Source organism: Antedon bifida, chromosome 6 (assembly GCF_963402885.1).
Source record: "Antedon bifida chromosome 6, ecAntBifi1.1, whole genome shotgun sequence".
NCBI lineage: Eukaryota > Metazoa > Echinodermata > Crinoidea > Comatulida > Antedonidae > Antedon > Antedon bifida.
The window spans coordinates 10,778,202-10,797,909 of NC_136231.1; the positions used below are offsets into that span (position 1 = coordinate 10,778,202).

The 19,708-nt window shown below is 33.6% G+C and overlaps 1 protein-coding gene across 1 annotated transcript in view; it reads left to right on the plus strand.

Annotated features, from left to right (window-relative positions):
* LOC144845555 (guanine nucleotide-exchange factor SEC12-like) overlaps nt 1-11,787 on the plus strand; it is a 32,532-nt gene extending 20,745 nt beyond the window's left edge. Inside the window, exons 4-10 of the mRNA XM_078702969.1 lie at nt 3,010-3,263; nt 4,260-4,343; nt 4,913-5,034; nt 7,182-7,355; nt 8,914-8,986; nt 9,084-9,243; nt 10,934-11,787. Coding sequence (XP_078559095.1) covers nt 3,010-3,263; nt 4,260-4,343; nt 4,913-5,034; nt 7,182-7,355; nt 8,914-8,986; nt 9,084-9,243; nt 10,934-11,025 — 959 coding nt within the window. The 3' untranslated portion in view covers nt 11,026-11,787. The remainder of the gene's footprint in view (nt 1-3,009; nt 3,264-4,259; nt 4,344-4,912; nt 5,035-7,181; nt 7,356-8,913; nt 8,987-9,083; nt 9,244-10,933) is intronic.
* The last annotated feature ends 7,921 nt before the right edge of the window (nt 11,788-19,708 follow it).

Consider the following 19,708-nt stretch of genomic DNA (forward strand, 5'->3'; position numbering starts at 1 on the left):
AATATCTTTCAAACAACTAACTTAACTTAATCTTAGTAAGCTTTTCAGCGTGATCACTCTTCTGTGACGTCATTTATACACCATTTTTTAAAATCACATTATCAATCATATCTCCATAAAATTCATTATAAGTAAACTTCAGGTGAAGGGTAAAAATATTAGCAAAAAAAAAAAACCTATGTGTTCCAAGGTCATGAGCATGAAATTACACGCTAAAAATTTTAAAAGAGAGCATGAATGTTTTGTATAAATCTCATTCTGCTCACAATCCTTAGTACATTCACTGAATTTGAGTCCGTTCCGACTTAAAATAACGCTATACGAGCACATTAAAAATGACAAAATGCGCATATTAATTGCACAAAAGTTCTGAAAATGGCAAAAAAATAAGGCATTTTTAAAATGAAAATAATGCTTCAGGATGCACGATGACGACCAATTGTTTTAACTTATTCTGGAAGCCATTGAGTTGTAGATATAAATTCATGTAAACATTTGACGTAAAAAATGTTGTGACGTCATCAAATGGCCACTTGAATTTAAAAATTAGGATTAATTAATTAATTATTTTTTGTAGGTTTAACATTAAAAAGCGCACATCTCCATTATTTGAGCCCGATTTTTGCTCAAATTTCAGTATGTGCTTGTTCAATTAATTGTCTTTCTCATGAGTTACCAGCGTTTGATTTTGATGACGTTATCACACGTAAAAACTTGAATAACGTAGGTCATGTATTTTCACCTTCAGTGTATATTTTAATATCTCTTCAGAATTAAAGGTGACCTTGATTTTTATAACTTATTATGAAAGCTGCTGAAATATATATTGTTTGAAGGTTTGCATGGCGAAATCAAATGTTGATATAAAGATTGCGGTACACCACGTGTATTAGTTCTGAAAAGAACTGTTGAGTTTCTTGACGTTTCGATCAATATGCTTTGATCGTCCTCAGGATTGAGAATAGATATGAATTCATATTCAAATTGTGCCTATCGGATGTTGTGACATTATCATATGGTCAGTTGAAGTTAAAAAGTAGTTTTTTCATTTCTATAATAAGCTATACAAATATCAAAGAGCACGCACTGCGCTTCTACGTGCCAAATTTTCTTCCAATTTATTTGCTCAATTCATTATCTTTCGATATTGTCATCTTCAAGTTTATTTTGATAATGGCATCATACCAAAAAATTAGAACATGATGTGTGTCCCGTAATTTCACCAATGCTACACTGTATATAGATATACAGTATATACTCTACATTATATGGCATCTAATATGCACAACTCGGCACTATAAGCATGGCATACATCAACATTTTCCACGTACGTTCGTGTTTAAAAAAAATTAATTTCAGTAAAATTATAAAAATGATCACCTATAATTTGTCAAAGTGACAAATTAAATTCTAGTTGTATATTATATGTCTATCTAGCAAAATTTAGTTAAAAGTACAGATTTTGACAAGCGAGTCATTAAAAATGGCCAAGCGGTTAAGGCAGGAGCGGCATTTACCGTACCGTAAGACTCAAGAGCCAATAATATCGGTGTTGGAAGTCTCCTCATATAAGGAATGTAAACCGTGGGTTCAGTGTACTCTTTATTTAAATTCAAGACGAGTAGGGGTTACCCCGGTGAACAAAGCAAAAATAGCCGATGTGTCGGGAGGATTACCAACTCTCTGATAGGACTATGGTAATCCTTTGCTATGTTCCTATTAACATTTTGACTGCCAAACGCAGAGATCTCCGTGTTTGCAAACGCAACGCTTGACCGCCAAATACGGAGATCTCTGTGTTTCTGTGTATTTTACTATTTGAACTACTCTGGTTACAAATGACTGTATAAGCGGTACCTTCGAAACATCAACATACCCATCAAACAAGCAGTGCGTAGAGCGATGGCACGTCATGTATCAGCCGCGCTAGCTAGGCCAAATCATTTGTAAAGGTTTTTGTGGATTGGCATGTTTGTTATCTGAATTTTAAAAAGTTATCGAGTTTCACACAACAGACTTGTTTGGAAATGGTATGGATATTGTTAGTTTACCGTAGGGTTAGCCTAGTCACACAATGATTCAGACTAACTTTAGGCCTTGTTCTTTACTTTTTGTGGATTTGAGGTAAGATTTATGATTTATAAAATTTAATAAATGTTTAGATAGTGATAACTTGTTTTTATAAGTCTATCGATGTCGTGTAAGTATTAGTAACGTTTACTTCGGTTGTTGATCTCACCGAGCGACATTTCCATTTGGGATTTCTTGCACAAAATCGAAAAGCTAAAAAATTGGGTTACTTTTATTTTACTGTTACGATTTACATATTGTGATTTGAAAAACCTTCTTGGTACAATTGAAAAGCTAAAATCATCATAATTCTTTGAGTCTAAATTAAATATCAATCAGTTCATATACATAGTTTCAATCAGTTTAGTAAGAATTCTGGCGGTGGCAGTTTCTAACGCGAAAAACCTCTGGCAGTCAAAGTGTTAAGACGTAAAATTGAAATTGTAAAAAATATGGACACATTAAATTTTTTTATATATGACGCACATATATGTTAGATGTTTAAGTGATGAATGAAAAGAAATGAAAGAATAGGAGAATTGGAGAAAAAATGTATAAGTACATATAACACTTTATTAATAAAGAAGTGCATGATACAATCATACTGTATGTATTATCACTGTATTCTGGTTTGAACATCACATGTTAGAACATCAACAGTCGTTTATTGTGAGCAATTCATATAAATCCATATACAGATTTCATTGAAATCCTTGTAATTTATAATGGATAAATATAAGGCTAGGAAAAAATGGTAAAAAATGACTGACGATAATATCAACATCTTTACAACATTTTGGTGAAAGAGTGATTTTGTGATGGGTGACATGACTAGCATCCTAACCAGACATTGTTTTAGGCATTGTCAAACCAATATGTGACCTAGCAAAGGAACTACATTACTTTTATTTATAAATCATTTGTTTAAAAAAACTATAGGTGGAAGAAGGAGGAAAAGAGGTGGTAACACTAAAGAAGAAACAAATGTCAACACAGAGAAAAGGCAAGATACTATAAAAACGGACAATAATCAAGACATTGAAGAAGAAAAATTAACCTATGAAATGAAACGGTTTACATCAGTAGTGTCAGTTAATGGTGAGGGAGATCAGTATCAAAAATCTGTATGTTTTGATCCACATGGTATGTTCATTTACACCACTGGTACGGATGGTAAAATCAGAAAATGGACGGTAAGTACAGTATTATAAAAATGAATGTTTATGACTAGAATGGTGAGAATACTTTATGAGTTGAAAAATGTACTGCTCTATTTTTAACGAAGCGGAGCCAAGTTGAAAATAGAGCAGTCAATTTTTCATGGAGTATTCTCTCCATTCAACTATTATAAATACAAAACATTCATTATTTGTTTTATACCACACATGGAGTAGAACAGTTCTCAAGCTCAAAACAATTTCCTAAACGCGATCAGTCAACAACGTCGCTTGTCATAATTCTCAAAATGTTTACAAAAAGCTGAACATGTATTAGAGTGTTTTGATTATTACCATTATATATCACTTTTCCGTTGGATAGGGCTAATTTGAAATGACACGTGATGCATAAAGTAACAAATAAAATTGCAAGAATCAGTGTTATAAAGTTTTATAACCGTTGTTAGTGTATATTCTATTATAACCTGAGATTTACTCTTGGTAACAAATTCTTTCTTCACATGGATATTGAAATGTATGGTAACAGATAACATAACTAATAAAAGTATTATTTATTCAAAAAAGATTACAAATTATATTTCTCATAAATGGTTTGTGATTATCGAGCCATAATAATAAATGAAAACTTGTATAGCACCAATTTCCCCCCCCCCCCCAACCCATACGGAGCTCATGGCGCTTTGTGCATTAGCAATGTATTATAATAATAATAAATAAATAGTTATTTACAAATCAAAGCTATTAATCTACTGATAACTTGTAATTTTTACTTTTTATACATCATATTTAAAAAAATATATTTAAATTAATGCCAGTTTAGATTTTGCTTTTAAAATTTTAGAAATTTGTTTTTTATTTGGTATCTTTTCTTTTAATCGAGGCCTCGTATAATTGTGCTGTGAATTTTTTTAACCCTTGATTGATATTATGAATAAAGAAACTTAAACATTGGATGCAAATTAAATTTGTGCTGTCATAGAAACAGTTATATACTATGCTGTTGTTTTATAGTACCCAAATATGGTATTGGAAACAACAATAGATGCACATGAAAACGAAATAGATGAAATTATGCTTAGTCCATTTGGTAATAGAGTAAGTATTGTTTTATCTACTGTAGCATTCAATAAGATTGTGAACATCCCATGCACAGAATTTTCTTGTAAAAAAAAAATACATGTAGTCAATCAACTGCCATGATTCCTCATTCTATTCAAGAATAATGAGGATGCTCAGAACATATTGATCAAAACGTCGAGAAACTCAACAGTTTTTTTTTTTTCAGAACTAAATATACATGGTGTACTGCAAACATTATATCAATATAATGAATGTACTCCTCGCCTTACAATTAGCCAACCAAATCCTACACATTTGTGATGATTGTCTCTTACCATTAGATTATTGTGATAAAGCATACTGCAGTAGTCATAATAAAATATATTAATCATTTATATAATTATATATAATCATACTGTATATCCAAATAAATATGGTTGTGTGTTTGTTGACCTTCCTGTTTAGTTAGCCAATTTGACTAAATGGACCAGCCATCTACTTCATTCACACATCTGAGCTGAATTCAGCTTCAATTTTTATTACATGGTATATGTCTACCATTGCTAATTATATATCAAATTCATTTGATTTTTTTTACTTTCAAGCTCATATCAATTTCAAAGGACTGTACTGCAAAAGTATGGAAACCCAAATCTGGTGAGCTGTTTGGTGAATTATTTTGGGATGTTAAGGTATCAGAAAAGACATACAGGTTTAGGTCTTGCAGGTAGGCCTACAGTATTGCTTATTGGACTCTTTTTATTTAAATTTCAGGAAAATATGCATCTGTTTAAGTGTCAATTACTTTTGCTCTCGGCTTTTTTGTCATTTATGATTTTCATATTGCACAAAAATTATTAATACTGTAATAATAGTGCATGCATAGGTATCTAATAATAAACCTTTTGGTATCAAATTGTTCAGAATATACATATTTATATTCGGTCTAACACAACTTTTAGCGAAAAAATGACCAGAAATGCTTTTACTGATCTTTGACCCAAAAATGATCAATGATCGGGTTAAATTATTCTTTAAAATGCCAATGGACAAACTGTATGCTATCAAATGAAAGCATACACAATATGCTACCCATTGCTACCCAACTTGTATTGACAATTTTTAATTATGAAGCTAATTGTATGGAAAATGTGCATATTTTGATTACTTTTATACAAAAAATGAATACTTGCAGCACACAAACCACATTGAAAATTGTCCACAACACATTGCTGGTTAACAAGCTTTGGTTGTCCTTTCTTTTGCTTTTAAGATTTCACCTATCTTCCTACTAGTGAACACTGGCATGATTTCATAGGCATCTATATATTAATTATGGTTAATTCTGACATAGGCGAGCACAATGCAAAAACTTCGGTACAAATCTCCGCCATGGATACCTACCTTATCTATCTCAGATGTACCGCGAAACGTAGATTTGATAACATTAGTTTTCACATCGACGCTATTGTTCCATATTTCTATCTTAGGAAGATATTATAAAGGGTTTTATAAGAAAATTTTCTGATTTCAATCAGTAAATTTTAACTCTATGCGCGGTAGAAGTAATTTCCGGGTTCACGGTAAGGTGTGTCAATCACCTTGCAAGTTCCCTGCATGTTTGGTTTCAACCAGGGAGTTGTAAAACAACTCCCTGTATGCATCATCATGGCTGGGCATGAACACAATCTTGTCGTCAACATATCTTCGATAGAAAGATGGCATCTTCAATGGTCTTTTCAATGTTGCACATAAATATGTTAGCCATTAGTGGTCCTAGTGGAGAACCCATGGCTACACCATCGACTTGTTCTTATAGGTCACCGTGATATTGAAAAATTTGATTTTTTGTGGCAATTGAAAGGTCTTGTTTATCAATCGACAGACCGAATTGCACATTCAACCAATCATTCCCAAATGCTTTGTCAGCCAGGGTATTGATAGTTTCATCCAAGGGAACGTTTTTTTTTAAAGTGAGACATCATCATATGAAACTAGAAGGTCATTGGAACTTATGGATATTGAGCGAATTTCTTTAGCAAAATAAAAATATCAGAGATGTTAAAGTCATTGCTTGCTAATGGTTTCAGTTTTTCATCCAACCACTGTGCTAATTTATATTTATATGTACCCGTTGCTGATAATATAGGCCTTACAGATAAAGATTCTTTGTGTGTTTTTGGGAGACCATATAGATTGGGTGAGTCTTGAACCTTGTTGAGTGAGAGTAGAAGCCACTTCTTAAGGAAGTATATCATGAACAGTGCATGTTACTTGTTTTTACTATCAGTGGGTGATAATGAAAAAGAAACAAATTCAGGATTATACTTTTTGGTGTAAGTGTAGATCCCTAAATACAATGCAATATAATAATTATTTTTCTTTTGTATATGATGTGTATTACAGTATATCGGAACAGATAAATGCTGAAATTTAATTGAGGCTACATTTTCTGTTAACGAGGCAAAAAGAATGTTTTAACAAGGCATTCAAACCATGGATGCTGTGTTTCCCAAAAAGATAAAGGTTTCATACAAGTTTGGCTATTTGGCTTGCTTTAAAACAAACACCTAATTTGGGGAGAGGGGAATGTGTACAATTTTGGTACAATCCTCTTGCCTTTTGCAATACTACTTGTTAGCACCTACACTCATCAATGCCAACGTAACAAACAACATTGTGAATACATTTTTGTTTGATTTCAATATACTCTGTACTCACGGCATCAGTGAGGAAAGCAGTAAAAAAACACAGTCAATCAAAGGAGAGTTAACACGTTCCTAGCTTGGCAAGTTGAGAATAGTGTCCTGATTGATTCCCGTTGTTGGATTACCTTGGTTTCAATAACACGTCAGTGTTCTGTTACTATTGCAGGTTTGGCTTGGTGGCAGGTAAAACGACAGAATGTAGCATGTTTACTCTTCACATACCACACATTCAGTCACGGAAATCTCAACCCAGTTACATAACAAAGTGGGACACAACAAAGTTCATTCCACAACTATCTGTTTCAACAGGTCAAGATATTCTTTCTTGTATTGCTGTTAGGTAAGTTAAAATTAACTAGCTATTTCTTCTATTTCAGGAAATACCACTACTCAGGGGCGCATCCAGTGGGGGTTCACGGGGGTCCTGACCCCCTATTTTTTTATGAAAACATCACGAATCGTCCCTATTGCAATTTTGTCAACTGTCAACAAAATAGAAACAAACAATGTATCGATGCAAAGTGCCGTATTGCATAATCACAAGTGGGAACAGTCGACGCAACAGTGCTGCAAACATCGCTACAACGAAAGAACAAAGGAAAACATATAAGTATGTCGGGGTGAACAAGGTCAAAGTCTACGGCAACTAACGTTGACGAGCAAACCGAGCAGGTTTGATTTAACCTACGCACTTGGTTCCCACTGGAGAAGTAACGCGCGGCGAGGACGTAGACCCAACACAAGCGAGTTGACACATAATTAATCGCTTGTGAATGGTCAAGTTGTTTACGTCTTTGCGTAACGTTTACGTTGCGTAGGTAGCGTAGCTTGTGGGAAAACGACACTGTACGGTGGGCCGGGAATCAATTCCTTTTGATTTACAAACACTGGAGGCAAGAACACTGGAGAAACATAGTACATAGTGCGTTCGGGTTATGCAGGGCGAATCAGGTTAAAGTCTATGGCCGGAAACTGATTTTGGGTTTACAACTCTCTTAAACAAGCCCAAAAAAAAATAAATAAATGTGGTTGTATGTTTGCCAGGAATAAGTATTGTAATAAAAATGAGAGTTATTTTTTGTTGAAGTGTATATAGTGTTAACATTTGTCATATTTGTGCGCGCGTAAACTGATTCAAATGATATTGCTCTGTATACTCCTTTGGTTTCTATTTTTAATTCTGATATCCCATTTCTGCCTCCTTTGATACACAGATGGGAACATTTTAATTTAGATTAAATACTGTATCTCTATTGAAATTTGTAAGGCATAGTGTTTTATGTATACCATAATTGTACCCTCTTCATTTTTTCTAAATAACAGTGAAAACATGGACTCTTTCCCACCCCTCGAAATCAAATTGCCTTACAAACGCTTAATCATATGATTGATGAAGTGTGTACCAGTGACATGGAAATATTTAGTGTAAAAAGAAATTATGGGAAGACAGGCGTAGGAAATAATTAAGAAAAAGAAATAATCATCTGCCATTAGAGCAATGAATGTTAGAGAATGATGTGTCTTGGTTTTTGTACTTTTCTGTTTATTGTTAAATATAATGTATTTTTTTTTATTGTATGTTGTACTTAAGTATAATAGATGTTATATTGGATTCATGGATCTAACCTGAGGATTCAGCTGGAAGGGTTAACCTCTTTAAAGAAATTGCAAAGAAATAAATAAATTTACTGTATTTTAAGATTCACTTAAAGACTCTTATTTTAATTCGATATGTGCTGAAAATGATGAATATTTAAAGTGAGAAAAGTGCTTTAGATTCAGATAAAAATGTAGTTGTAATTGTATAGTTTGTATGGAAATTACCAAAAGGTCGGTGTTGGATATATTGGGTATTGGGTATACTGCATCAAAATCTAAAATGTATTTTTCATTCTTAGCCACGGAGGTCATTATGTTGGAGTTGGAACAATGACAGGATCAATTGCAGTATATGTAGCCTTTAGTTTAAAGGTATGTTTTAATTTCTTAACTATATAAAGGGAAATGAAATGATTAAAATAGTTTAACTACCGTATTTGTACGAATAAACACCCCATTTATTTTACAGAAATTGCATGCAGTTAATAGTGTACACAGTATATTTGTAACTGGTCTATCATTTGTTCCAATTACGAAAAGGACACGTAAAATTCTTGGAGAATTAGATGCTGCTCTCTTAAGTGTATCTCCTGATAAGTCAATGAAAATAACACCGGTATTTAGTCCAAGTAAGTTTAGTAGATCAATAATAGGAACTTTTCAATTCAAACGTTTAATTAAGTGGACATTCTTCATGTGCCAGTATGATGTAAAGACCTTGTAATCCCTAGTGCACAAGGTGTTATTACACTGTTTTGGCCTGGCCTAGATCCTTAATTTTAAGACCCACACCATAACCTGTAGTATTAAATGCTTTCTTTAAAATAACCACTGAAAATTCACAGTTTGTAAATATAATTTAATGCCTTTTACTACATTCCTTAAAAAATTATCGCAAGATTCTCTTTCATGATTTTGCAATGTGATTATTATGTCCACTAGTACTCGTTCAGAGAGAAAACAGCAAAATGCCACTAAACAAGTTTTTAAATTTGGCAGTTGCGCATGAGCATATCACCAGAATGATATAGGGTATAATACGGTATCAGTCGACATAGCGCAAATAGAAAAGTCCCAAGTAATGATTCAGTTTACAATTGATTTTATTTTGGCAAACTAAATACTCTAATACAACATCCCTAGTACACATACAGTATATCCTATGTAGTGTTTGTAATTCAGAACAAAGTTAAAAATGTGGAGTGTTGCTCTTGTATGTTCATATAAATGGCAAGCCTTGTCGTATACATCCACCCATGGAAGTATAAAAATAGAAGGAGAGAGCTCCAAAGACAAGCCTTTGTAATTACGTAGCCCGCCACCTCCCCATATAGCACAACACGTTACACAATGTTAATCGCATCTTACGCGCAGTGTGCCTCCACATGGTCGCGTTCCGAGTCACTGCACATGGCTCCTGATATCGACGATGCGACGTCACATGCTTGTTTAATCTGCATGCAGAGGAGATAAAATGGCTGCTCATAGTAAGGATGATTATAATAATAGCCTAGATTATAATAACTATGATAGGACTACTCCAGCCCTAGCCTAAAACTATAGGCCTAGTCACAGTTCGTAATCGTATACCTCTCCGCATCCATTAAACAAACCCACGAAAATATGTCTAATGTATTTCGTCAATATCTTTGGCCGGCAGCCCAACAACTAATGTAAGAATGTAAAGTAATAACCAAAATAAACAAAATTACAGCTGTATGACGATGTATATTAATATTTTATAGTAAATCCAAAGGCAAATTACTGAAAAAATGACAATGCTGTGGGTATCAGTCAGTGGCTGGATCTCAATGGATATACAAAAAATAAATGAAAAGCTAAATCAAAATTTTATAGTAAATATATATATTGCATAAACAGCAAGTAAATTACAGTAACGACTATAAGGAAAAAATTTCCCTAAAATGTCATATGTAAACGTGTTTGTTATCAATATTTAGGGATTTTTAAGCGGGAAGCAAACATTTTGACAAACAATAGTAGTATGGTATATGTGTTTTTTTGTGTATATTTAAGGCTCTCACCTCCTCTACGGTAGAGAGCTGACTAGAGGCGGCGGCTGACCTTGGTAATAAAGTCTGCGCTGTTGGCACAAGGCTTTGACTTTGAAAATACCATGGCGACATCCTGTTAACGCGCAACAATACATTCAAGCTCTCTCCTATTTTTATACCTCTATGATCCAGCCCTGTATAACAATTATTAGAGATTTTTTATTGAAGAGTTTGTGGGTTGGAGGGTTCTTGTTGCAAGATGAATATTTTTAAATTAACATTGTTTTATTTTTCTTGTTCATAGTTGAATACCCAGTCTGGCTGATGTTTATTGGGGCAGCTGTCATTATCGTCTGCATTTTCTTCTTTCTTGCTTATATGGGATTTAATATTTGAACAACCGACAACTTTGTTGCAGAGTGAATCTGTGAGGCATCAGTATTAATTTATAAAGTAGAGAAGATTGTATATTGCTAATTTATTTCTGAAATACAATATGTTAAAGCTTTTGTAGAATAGTTGACATTGGGGCTATAATGATAATATTCCTTTCATTTGCACAGCTGGTTCTGAGTGTAGTAGGACTTTGCTCTACAAAGGATATTTAGATATGTGCCTTAGAATTGATTGGCATGTTCTTATCCTGAATTAGTTATAACAATAAGCAAATATCTAAATATACTGTATTTTGCAGAGATCTTATAGCAAAAAAGTAACAATAATCAGGTTATAACAATTTAAATTTTAAATCGAGAAGTAAGAAACTCAAAACCTACGCTTGTATGATGTTGATGTTATTCTGTATGCACTTCAACACAGCCTCACGCCAACTTGATCTCAATTCAACCCGACCTCAATCAAACCCGAGTTAGTTTAGGGGCAAGTTGGATTGAATTCTTATTTATGCATTTAATTTAATTTTAATTCAATCATGGTTAAAAAAAATTGACAATTTAAATGATGTTTAGCATCAGACCACTTTTATTTGTTTTCCTCTTTGTACAGAGAACTTATTTTGAAAAAATCTATAAACTATTTAAACAAATTAATATTGTAATTGAGGTTTCAACAATGGCTATTGGAAATTACTGATCGATTCAGCAGCAGTTTTTATTAGATAGTTAAATTAAGGTGTGATTAAAAGAAAAAAATAACTGACTTCTGCCCATGTGTCATTATGTAGGATTTACTAGTAAGGTTCCTCATGTATGAAAATAGGGGTTCCGTAGGCACTTGATTTTACTTTATTATGGTTCTAGGATACCAAAAATGCTAGGTAACAAATTTTTACGATCCTGTAACCATGGTAACTGCCCCAAGTTCAAAATGGCGACCAAATGGCCATATCTCCATAACCCTTTGGTTATTGGTATCAAAATTCCTCGGAATATATATATTTATATTCGTTGTAATTGAACATTTTTACTCAATGCAACCGGAAATGCTATTTTCTGTACTATTGACCCTTGACCTTGACTCGTACTGTATCTTAAAAACGGCTGGTCTTAAAAATTTTAAAATGGTCTCAAATTGCTCAGACCATATATATTTATATTTATTGTAATGCAATATTTTGTTAAAAAATGTCCGGAAGCAAAGTTATTGACCTTTGACATAGAGAATAGCTTACAAGGATTTATATTCAGTAGTCTCTGGTCATATCTCCATAACCCTTTGGTATATTGACAAGATATTGGTATCAAAATACTCGGAATAAATATATTTATATTCGTTCTAATAGACCATTTTAACTAAATGTAACCGGAAATGCTATTTTTCTTTACTAGTGACCCTTGACCTTGACTCGCACTGTATCTAAAAAACGGCTAGTCATGGAAATTTAAAAATGGTTTCAAATTGCTCAGACCATACATATTTATATATTTTTATTTATTTATTTTTATTTTATTTAATCGGTATATAAAAATATATTACAAAACGACAGTCAAAGACTGAAATGAATTGTATTACAAATAAATAAAAATTAGTTAAAATTGCTATAAAAATAGAAACATCTTATTAAAATTAGATATCGTACCATAAAATTATAAACCATACATGAATAAAAAACCTTAAAACATTCACTTATAACATATCTAAAAAAAGAGCTAGTGATGCCTATTAATTATATCTACCATGGTGGGAACTGGAGACGACCTAAGTCTGCTGGTTTTACAATGAGGTACTTCTAGAAATCGGTTGAATCTGAGAGACCGAGCTGGCTTATGAAGAGGGGGAAGTAATTCTCTAAACAGCTCGGATTTTAGTAAGCCTTCCCCGAAAGACAACACCAGTTTGTTTCTTCTCTCAACAAGAGTAGGTAAACCAGTAACAGACAATGCATGATCATAGCACAAGTAGTTGTTACCTAGCATGATTCGCAATGCTCTCTTTTGTACCTTTTCAATAGACTTGGACATATCCTTAGTGATAGCGCCATGCCAAACAGGGGCAGCATATTCTAAAATAGGTCTTATATAAGCCATATAAACAGTCAACAGATCATTAATTAAGATTCCAACTTTTTTCAAAATACACAAGGAAAATAAACGTCTAGAAGCTCTAGACACAATATTATTAGTGTTAAGTTCCCATTTCAGGTCATTTTGAATGATTACACCAAGAAGCGTCATGTGATCAACTACTTGTAAAATGGAACCACTCAGACTAAAAGAAGGCGATATAATATCGTCCGACTTGTCCTTAAGAAAATTGACAACCAAGATATGGCATTTGGAGGGTTTGGGTATCATGTTATTGGATGAACACCAAACACTCAGATCATCTAACAGGGATTGCATGGAAGGCAAATCACCTTTGCGAACGACCTCCCCAAGGGTGAGGTCATCCACATATTTCCATCGTCTGCAGCAATCAACACAAGCATCGTAAATAAGTAATGGGAACTGCAGTAGCCCTTTTCCAAAGGTCGTGGAAAACACCATCCTTCAATGCATGATTGAAGATATCCGCAACAGGCTCAGCAAGTTCAGGAGCAAAATCTCGATATAATTTAATAGGGGGTTCATCTGGATGGCCAGCTTTGTTAGGCTTAAGATTACAAAGGGCTTTTAGGACCTGACCAGCATATATTAAAGGTGGTGGCCCAGGGGCTGGGAGATAAGCAGGCAAATCGTTTAAATTAAGAGGAGGGATGGCATTACAAACACTAGAGAAATGGGCATTAATCTCAGAGGCAGTTTCAACTTTGGACAGCCCAGGCAAGGTGAAATTAGAATTTTTAGTCTTAAGATTACATAGTTGTTTAATACCTTTATGCCACATGGCAGGGTTGTTACGTTTAAGACTTAATAAGGAATTACAATAATATTTGTTTTTTGCCTTTCTAATACAATCTTGGACTAAGTTGCGAATTGAACGCCACTCATCCGTTCTACCAAACCTACGAAACAAAGTTTGTCTAGAGTCAATTAATCTTCGAATCTTGTCGGACATCCAGGGCTTGTCAGCAGTGCGCTTGTTCCTAATCAGCACAGGAAAGATCTTGTTAAAAGCACCATTCAAAATTGAAGAGAACATTTTGGTTTTTCGATTGACGTCCTCAATATTCAGCACATCATTCCACTCATGGGTTGTAACCCATTGACCAAAGGACAAAACAGAGGAGTCACGATATGGCTGAGAACGCACTGATAGACGCTTGTGCTGAGGTAATTCAATCAGTGGTTCCAATAGGATGGCATTATGGTCACTCCGACCCAGTGGCGCTAAGCGTTCCGGAAGATGGTAAAGATCAGCACGACTCAAAAATATCTTGTCCAACAGGGCATCCTTTCGCGTAGCGAAGTTAACAACTTGCGATAGTCCAACATTCACTTCCAGCTCAGCTAGATCTAGGTCATTAAAGTCACCCAAAATATATTGTAATGCAATATTTTGTAAGAAAATGACCAGAAGTAAAGTTATTCACCATTGACATAGAGAATAGCTATTTACATTACTTACAAGGATGTATAAATATTGGTCAGATGTTTTAGCCCTACTCTGATGTAATTTTCACTTTTACTAAGAATACATCATTAATACTTAAGTAATGTGGGACTCCAACAACCTCCAGATCACTAGCCTGGCGTTCACTAGGATAATTATATAATGCATTCAGTTCTTTTCTAAACTCACATTTTCAAATATTGTTTGCCACTTTGAACTTCTATAAACGTATTAATTGAAGATTTCTGATTTGGCTAAAAGTAGTAAATGTCAGAGTGAGATTTGATGGTAATTATAACCTATATTATTAGGAAGGTATCTTGCAGATTTGTTTTGCCCATGACTGGTTTTCATTTATATGGTCGTCTGATACATTGCCATCTAACACAACTGAACCAGCTTGGCTTGATGTAGATGACCCATTAACAGTGAATAAAAGATTGTAATTAATTTGAATGTAAAGAAAAAAAAATCTGTATTTAAATAGTGCTCTTTTCCTGGATCATGCTCTAGAACAGAAGGAAAACAGTTAAAATGTGTTGGTGATCTTGTTGGCATTACTTAAGATGAGGAAATCAAACTAGATATCCCATTGAACTCACTCTTCAACACAAAACACACAAATCCTTCAAGATACATAACAAAATCAACATTTTTTTAAACATTGTCTTAGTAATAATTTTAAAAGAAGTCAAGAAATATATATTAAACAGAGATAATAAAAAAAGGAGTTGAAGCTTTTTGAAGTTTGTGAGCAAAGTCTGGTTGTTGACTCCCTGAAATGAAAATGAAACTAAAAACATTTAGTAGCTTGAAGGAGATAAAAATCATAAGATGCTGTAAACATCAAAAACCTCTTGGTCACTTCTAACAATCTCACTCCTTAAATTGGTTCCTTGGCTTGGCGATATGACTCACAAAATGGCATTGAAAGATTGCTTCTCATATTTCGAAACATCTAAGAAAAACCAAGGAACGTCTAACCACGTGAATAACGTATGGCCCGCAGCAGTTTAATGTATGAGAAACCTCCATATATGAACATTTTTCAAGAAGAACAAGCATTAAAGATACAAAATTGAAGAATCAACCACTCTCACTCCTTGACTGTCTTAATGACAACGAGGATGCTGACACAATAAATGCATGGTATCTATATATAAATTATGGTTAATTCTGACATAGGCGAGCACAATGGAAAAACTTCGGGACAAATCTCCGCCTTGGATACCTACCTTATCTATCTCAGATGTACCGTAAAACGTAGATTTGATAACATTAGTTTCCACTATTGTTCTATATTTCTATCTTAGGAAGAAATTATAAAGGGTTTTATAAGAAAATTTCTGATTTCAATCAGTAAATTTTAACTCTACGCGCGGTAGAAGTAATTTCCGGGTTCACTGTAAGGTGTGTCAATCACCTTGCAACTTCCCTGCATGATTGGTTTAAAAAACAACTCCCTGCTGGTGCTTGGTGACGATAGCCATTTTTTTTTTGGTGTTTATTTTCAAACCGCGCTTGTGAAGGTATAGAAGTACATAAAGATCAAATTAAATATATTCATAAAACATAGGAGTATATTGTGGGAAATAAGTATATAAAATTACATTGAGAGAACTGATTATAAGAGCTTTTGTTTGAAATCGAATGAAACCCAGATAGCAGAGTTGTTGAGTAAGCTGCCAGTACTTTTGTATACTGTGCGCTATCTGTGTCCCGTTAGGACCCTGGGATACTTCTGCCCATGTTGCAAGCCATCTAAAACGTCTTCCTTCTTAGGCAAAAACGGCTCACTGTGTCGCGGAATAATGTATTAATTATACCAAGATGGTATTTATTTGAATAAATGCCCGGAACGCCTCCCCAATAACACATCAATTAAAATAATTAGTGAGTAGATTTAGTTTTACGAATATCAAAAGCATTTCAATAATGGTAACCGACCGATTTTTGATTATTTTGACCTTTGACCCATTCTTAAGTGGCTTTGGCCCTGGATTTCAAACTTAAGAATTATGAATCCTTAAGTATGTGTGGTGTGAATTTTGTTGATGTACTCAAAATGCTAATTAAATTTCTAATTAAGGGCGTTCTTAAGTTAATTTAGCACAGGAATGGTCATATTTAAGAATTATGAATATTGATTCCTGATAGGTCAGAGAAAATTTTAATTTTTGGTCCATCATTGAACTATCTTATATTATAGTTCCATGGGTCCATGTACTCGATATGCTAATTAAATCCAATTTTATTTTTATTTTAGGGGTAATTTGAGTGGTTCCCCTTTAAAATTGAACAGGACCCGTCACTTAAGAATTGCCATTTCTGGGTCCCATAGACCATATCTACATACTCCACACCTCAAACCTTTTGTACTCAAATTGCTAATTAAAACCTTCTGGGCTCCCAGACTATTGTTTTTGTGCTATTTTGGCCTATTTTGGCCATAATTGTGCCGGCCTCTCTTAAGCCAAAGAATATATATCACAAGAATGAGTAATCCGCGATTTTTGCATTGGAAATTTGTAACATAAGGGCGGATGTATAAATTGCAGTCTGAATATCAAAACATATAAAATAAAGCATTGTGGCGAACTTTTTTCGTCCAGAAAATAATTTAAACAATCGAGTATCAGTTAAGAATAAATTAATATATAATGTATTTTCACCAAATACCAACGTTTGTTATGTTTTTTTTAAATTAGTGTAGTTTCAAACGATCAAATGAATGATTTAAAAGGAAATCGAGAAAAGAAGCAAAGCAATAAAGTATTGTGTACAGGAGGCCTATTATTTTCGACTCAACTTCCAGCACCTTGACACTTTTTATACCAGCCCGGGTCAATATAGGTCAATTCATATTTTGTTGGGTTGTAGGCTTAATATACAAACCATAATAAAAACTCATAAACACGCATGCATATCGTACATTACAAATGAGATATTTTTATTAACTTTCTGTTTTTTGATGTACATTTCTTTTGTTCGGCATATGTTCTGTTATAAAATTTGACAGCATAAAATAATCGTAATCTAACAAACAAGGAGATTAAATCATTTTCTATAATTGGTGCACATAATTTTAAATGTTTATCAAATTCATTTAAGGTTCGCAAAATTCTCTTTTTTATGTTGGCTCGAATGTTTCCAACATGCAAATAATTATTAAAATATTTGATGAAAATCGTTTCACATACACTTACAATATTTACCAAATTATCAGTTGGTGTAACGAGTGACCCAAAGTCAGAACTAACATTATCATATGCTTTAAAGGAAATTAACAATTGCGACGGATCGTCAACAAAGCATGAATCTTTTTGAAGTGCAGATTTACAATGTTCACATTTATGTTTGCTTAAAATAACTTTGCTCAAATAACCACTTACATAAACAATACTGTTTTGCTCTGTTTGCTGATAATCCCTAATCCCCTGACATAAGGTATCTCCTAATTCTTCTGTATCATATAATACAGGTGGGACATTCTTAGACTTTGATTTTGCTTGAATAGGTAATTCTAGCATTTCATCCACATCGGGTTCACAGTTATGATTGCCCAGCAGGATCATCATTTCATTACATTATTATTATATTAACCTGTTTCAACGCTGCCCTAAATTCATTTGCACTGGGGTTGTACCGATGCCCACCACTACCCTTGATAATAGAAAATAGGTTTTCTAAGCAATCTTGATTTAAGCGACTTGCCTCAAGTTTTCTTGTATCTTGTATCTTGTTAACATAAATTTAAAATTATAATTTATCTTGAGATCGTTAAATAATTGTATCATTGAATTCAAAGTTAATACCCATCCATTTATGCAAGCAATTTTTAAAATAGACCCATCCTTCACTTTCCACGATTGTATCCACTCAATACATTCATTCCAAAATGGAATATGCAGTGAATTTTCAGCAACTGGCCTTCAATATTTCACCTTATTATTAAAATTACGTGAGTTACAACTATCAAAGAGTTTGTCAAATTTATCAATAAATTCTGCAGGGTGAACGACCTCTGGTTTGATTTTACCAAGTGAAGCATATGTATAAATCCCTGAAGCCACACTATGTGTTTGGACGTTAATTTGGGAGCCATTCTTAAGGGTAGTTTTGAGTCGTTGTCATAAAACTCAACTATATGGTTCCATTTTATTTCATTTTCATTAATGACAAACACATGACGCTTTAAATTATTTCTTATATTTTTTAGAAGGTGCGGTGGGTCATACATAAAAAATATTTTCTGCTTTTCATCAGTACCATCCATCCATTCTATGTAAGGCTTATTCTCATTTACCCCTAATTATTAAACATTTTTCTGTTGTTTGACCCCTGGTCGGCTATAACAGCCTTAACAATGAGCCCAGTCCTTTGTAGCAAAGTAATGCACTCCTTTAATAGAATAATTTGTCTGTAACCTGACGTTGCCCCTACAGACAGAAAATAACCCAAAGGTTGTTTCCATTTCGTTTTCATCCCTCTAACCATGAAAACCAGGGCCTGAGTTGCAGGTTCTTTTTTGGTTCTTCCAAGATTGCCAAAATCTTCCATACCTTCAATTATATCTTTTTGGACATCATAATGTAGAGCACCTTTGATACTCATTTCATCAACCATTAATACACATACTTTATCCTCATCACTGAACATGCTGCAACGTGTTTTCAGCGATGTAAACGTTGCCTCGTTAAATCCTGGTTTCATATCTATTCCCCTCAACCACTTTCTTAAAGACTGGTCATGTGGTAATACAAAGATGTTGCGAAGAAATTTATAGGCTCTTGGACATTGGTAATGCAAAGCTAGTGCTAGTAACTTGTCATTTTTTGTGTAGCGTCTACCTGTCTTGCCTCTTTCGGCAATCTGTAATTGAGATTTTTAAAAATTCAGTGTCTGAAGTCATCATATGGCTACTTGAATGAAAAAAAAAAGATTTTTTTCCATTTTTTCATAGCTCATCGCCTTTAATAGAAGGCATTCTGCTTATTAGTATTCCATTTTCCCCCAGTTTTTAATATTGTCTAGGTTAATCAATTGTCTAGGTTAATCAATTGTCTTTCAGATGAGTTACAACTATTTTAATCACATCAAAAAATTTGAATAACGTGGGTCACTTATT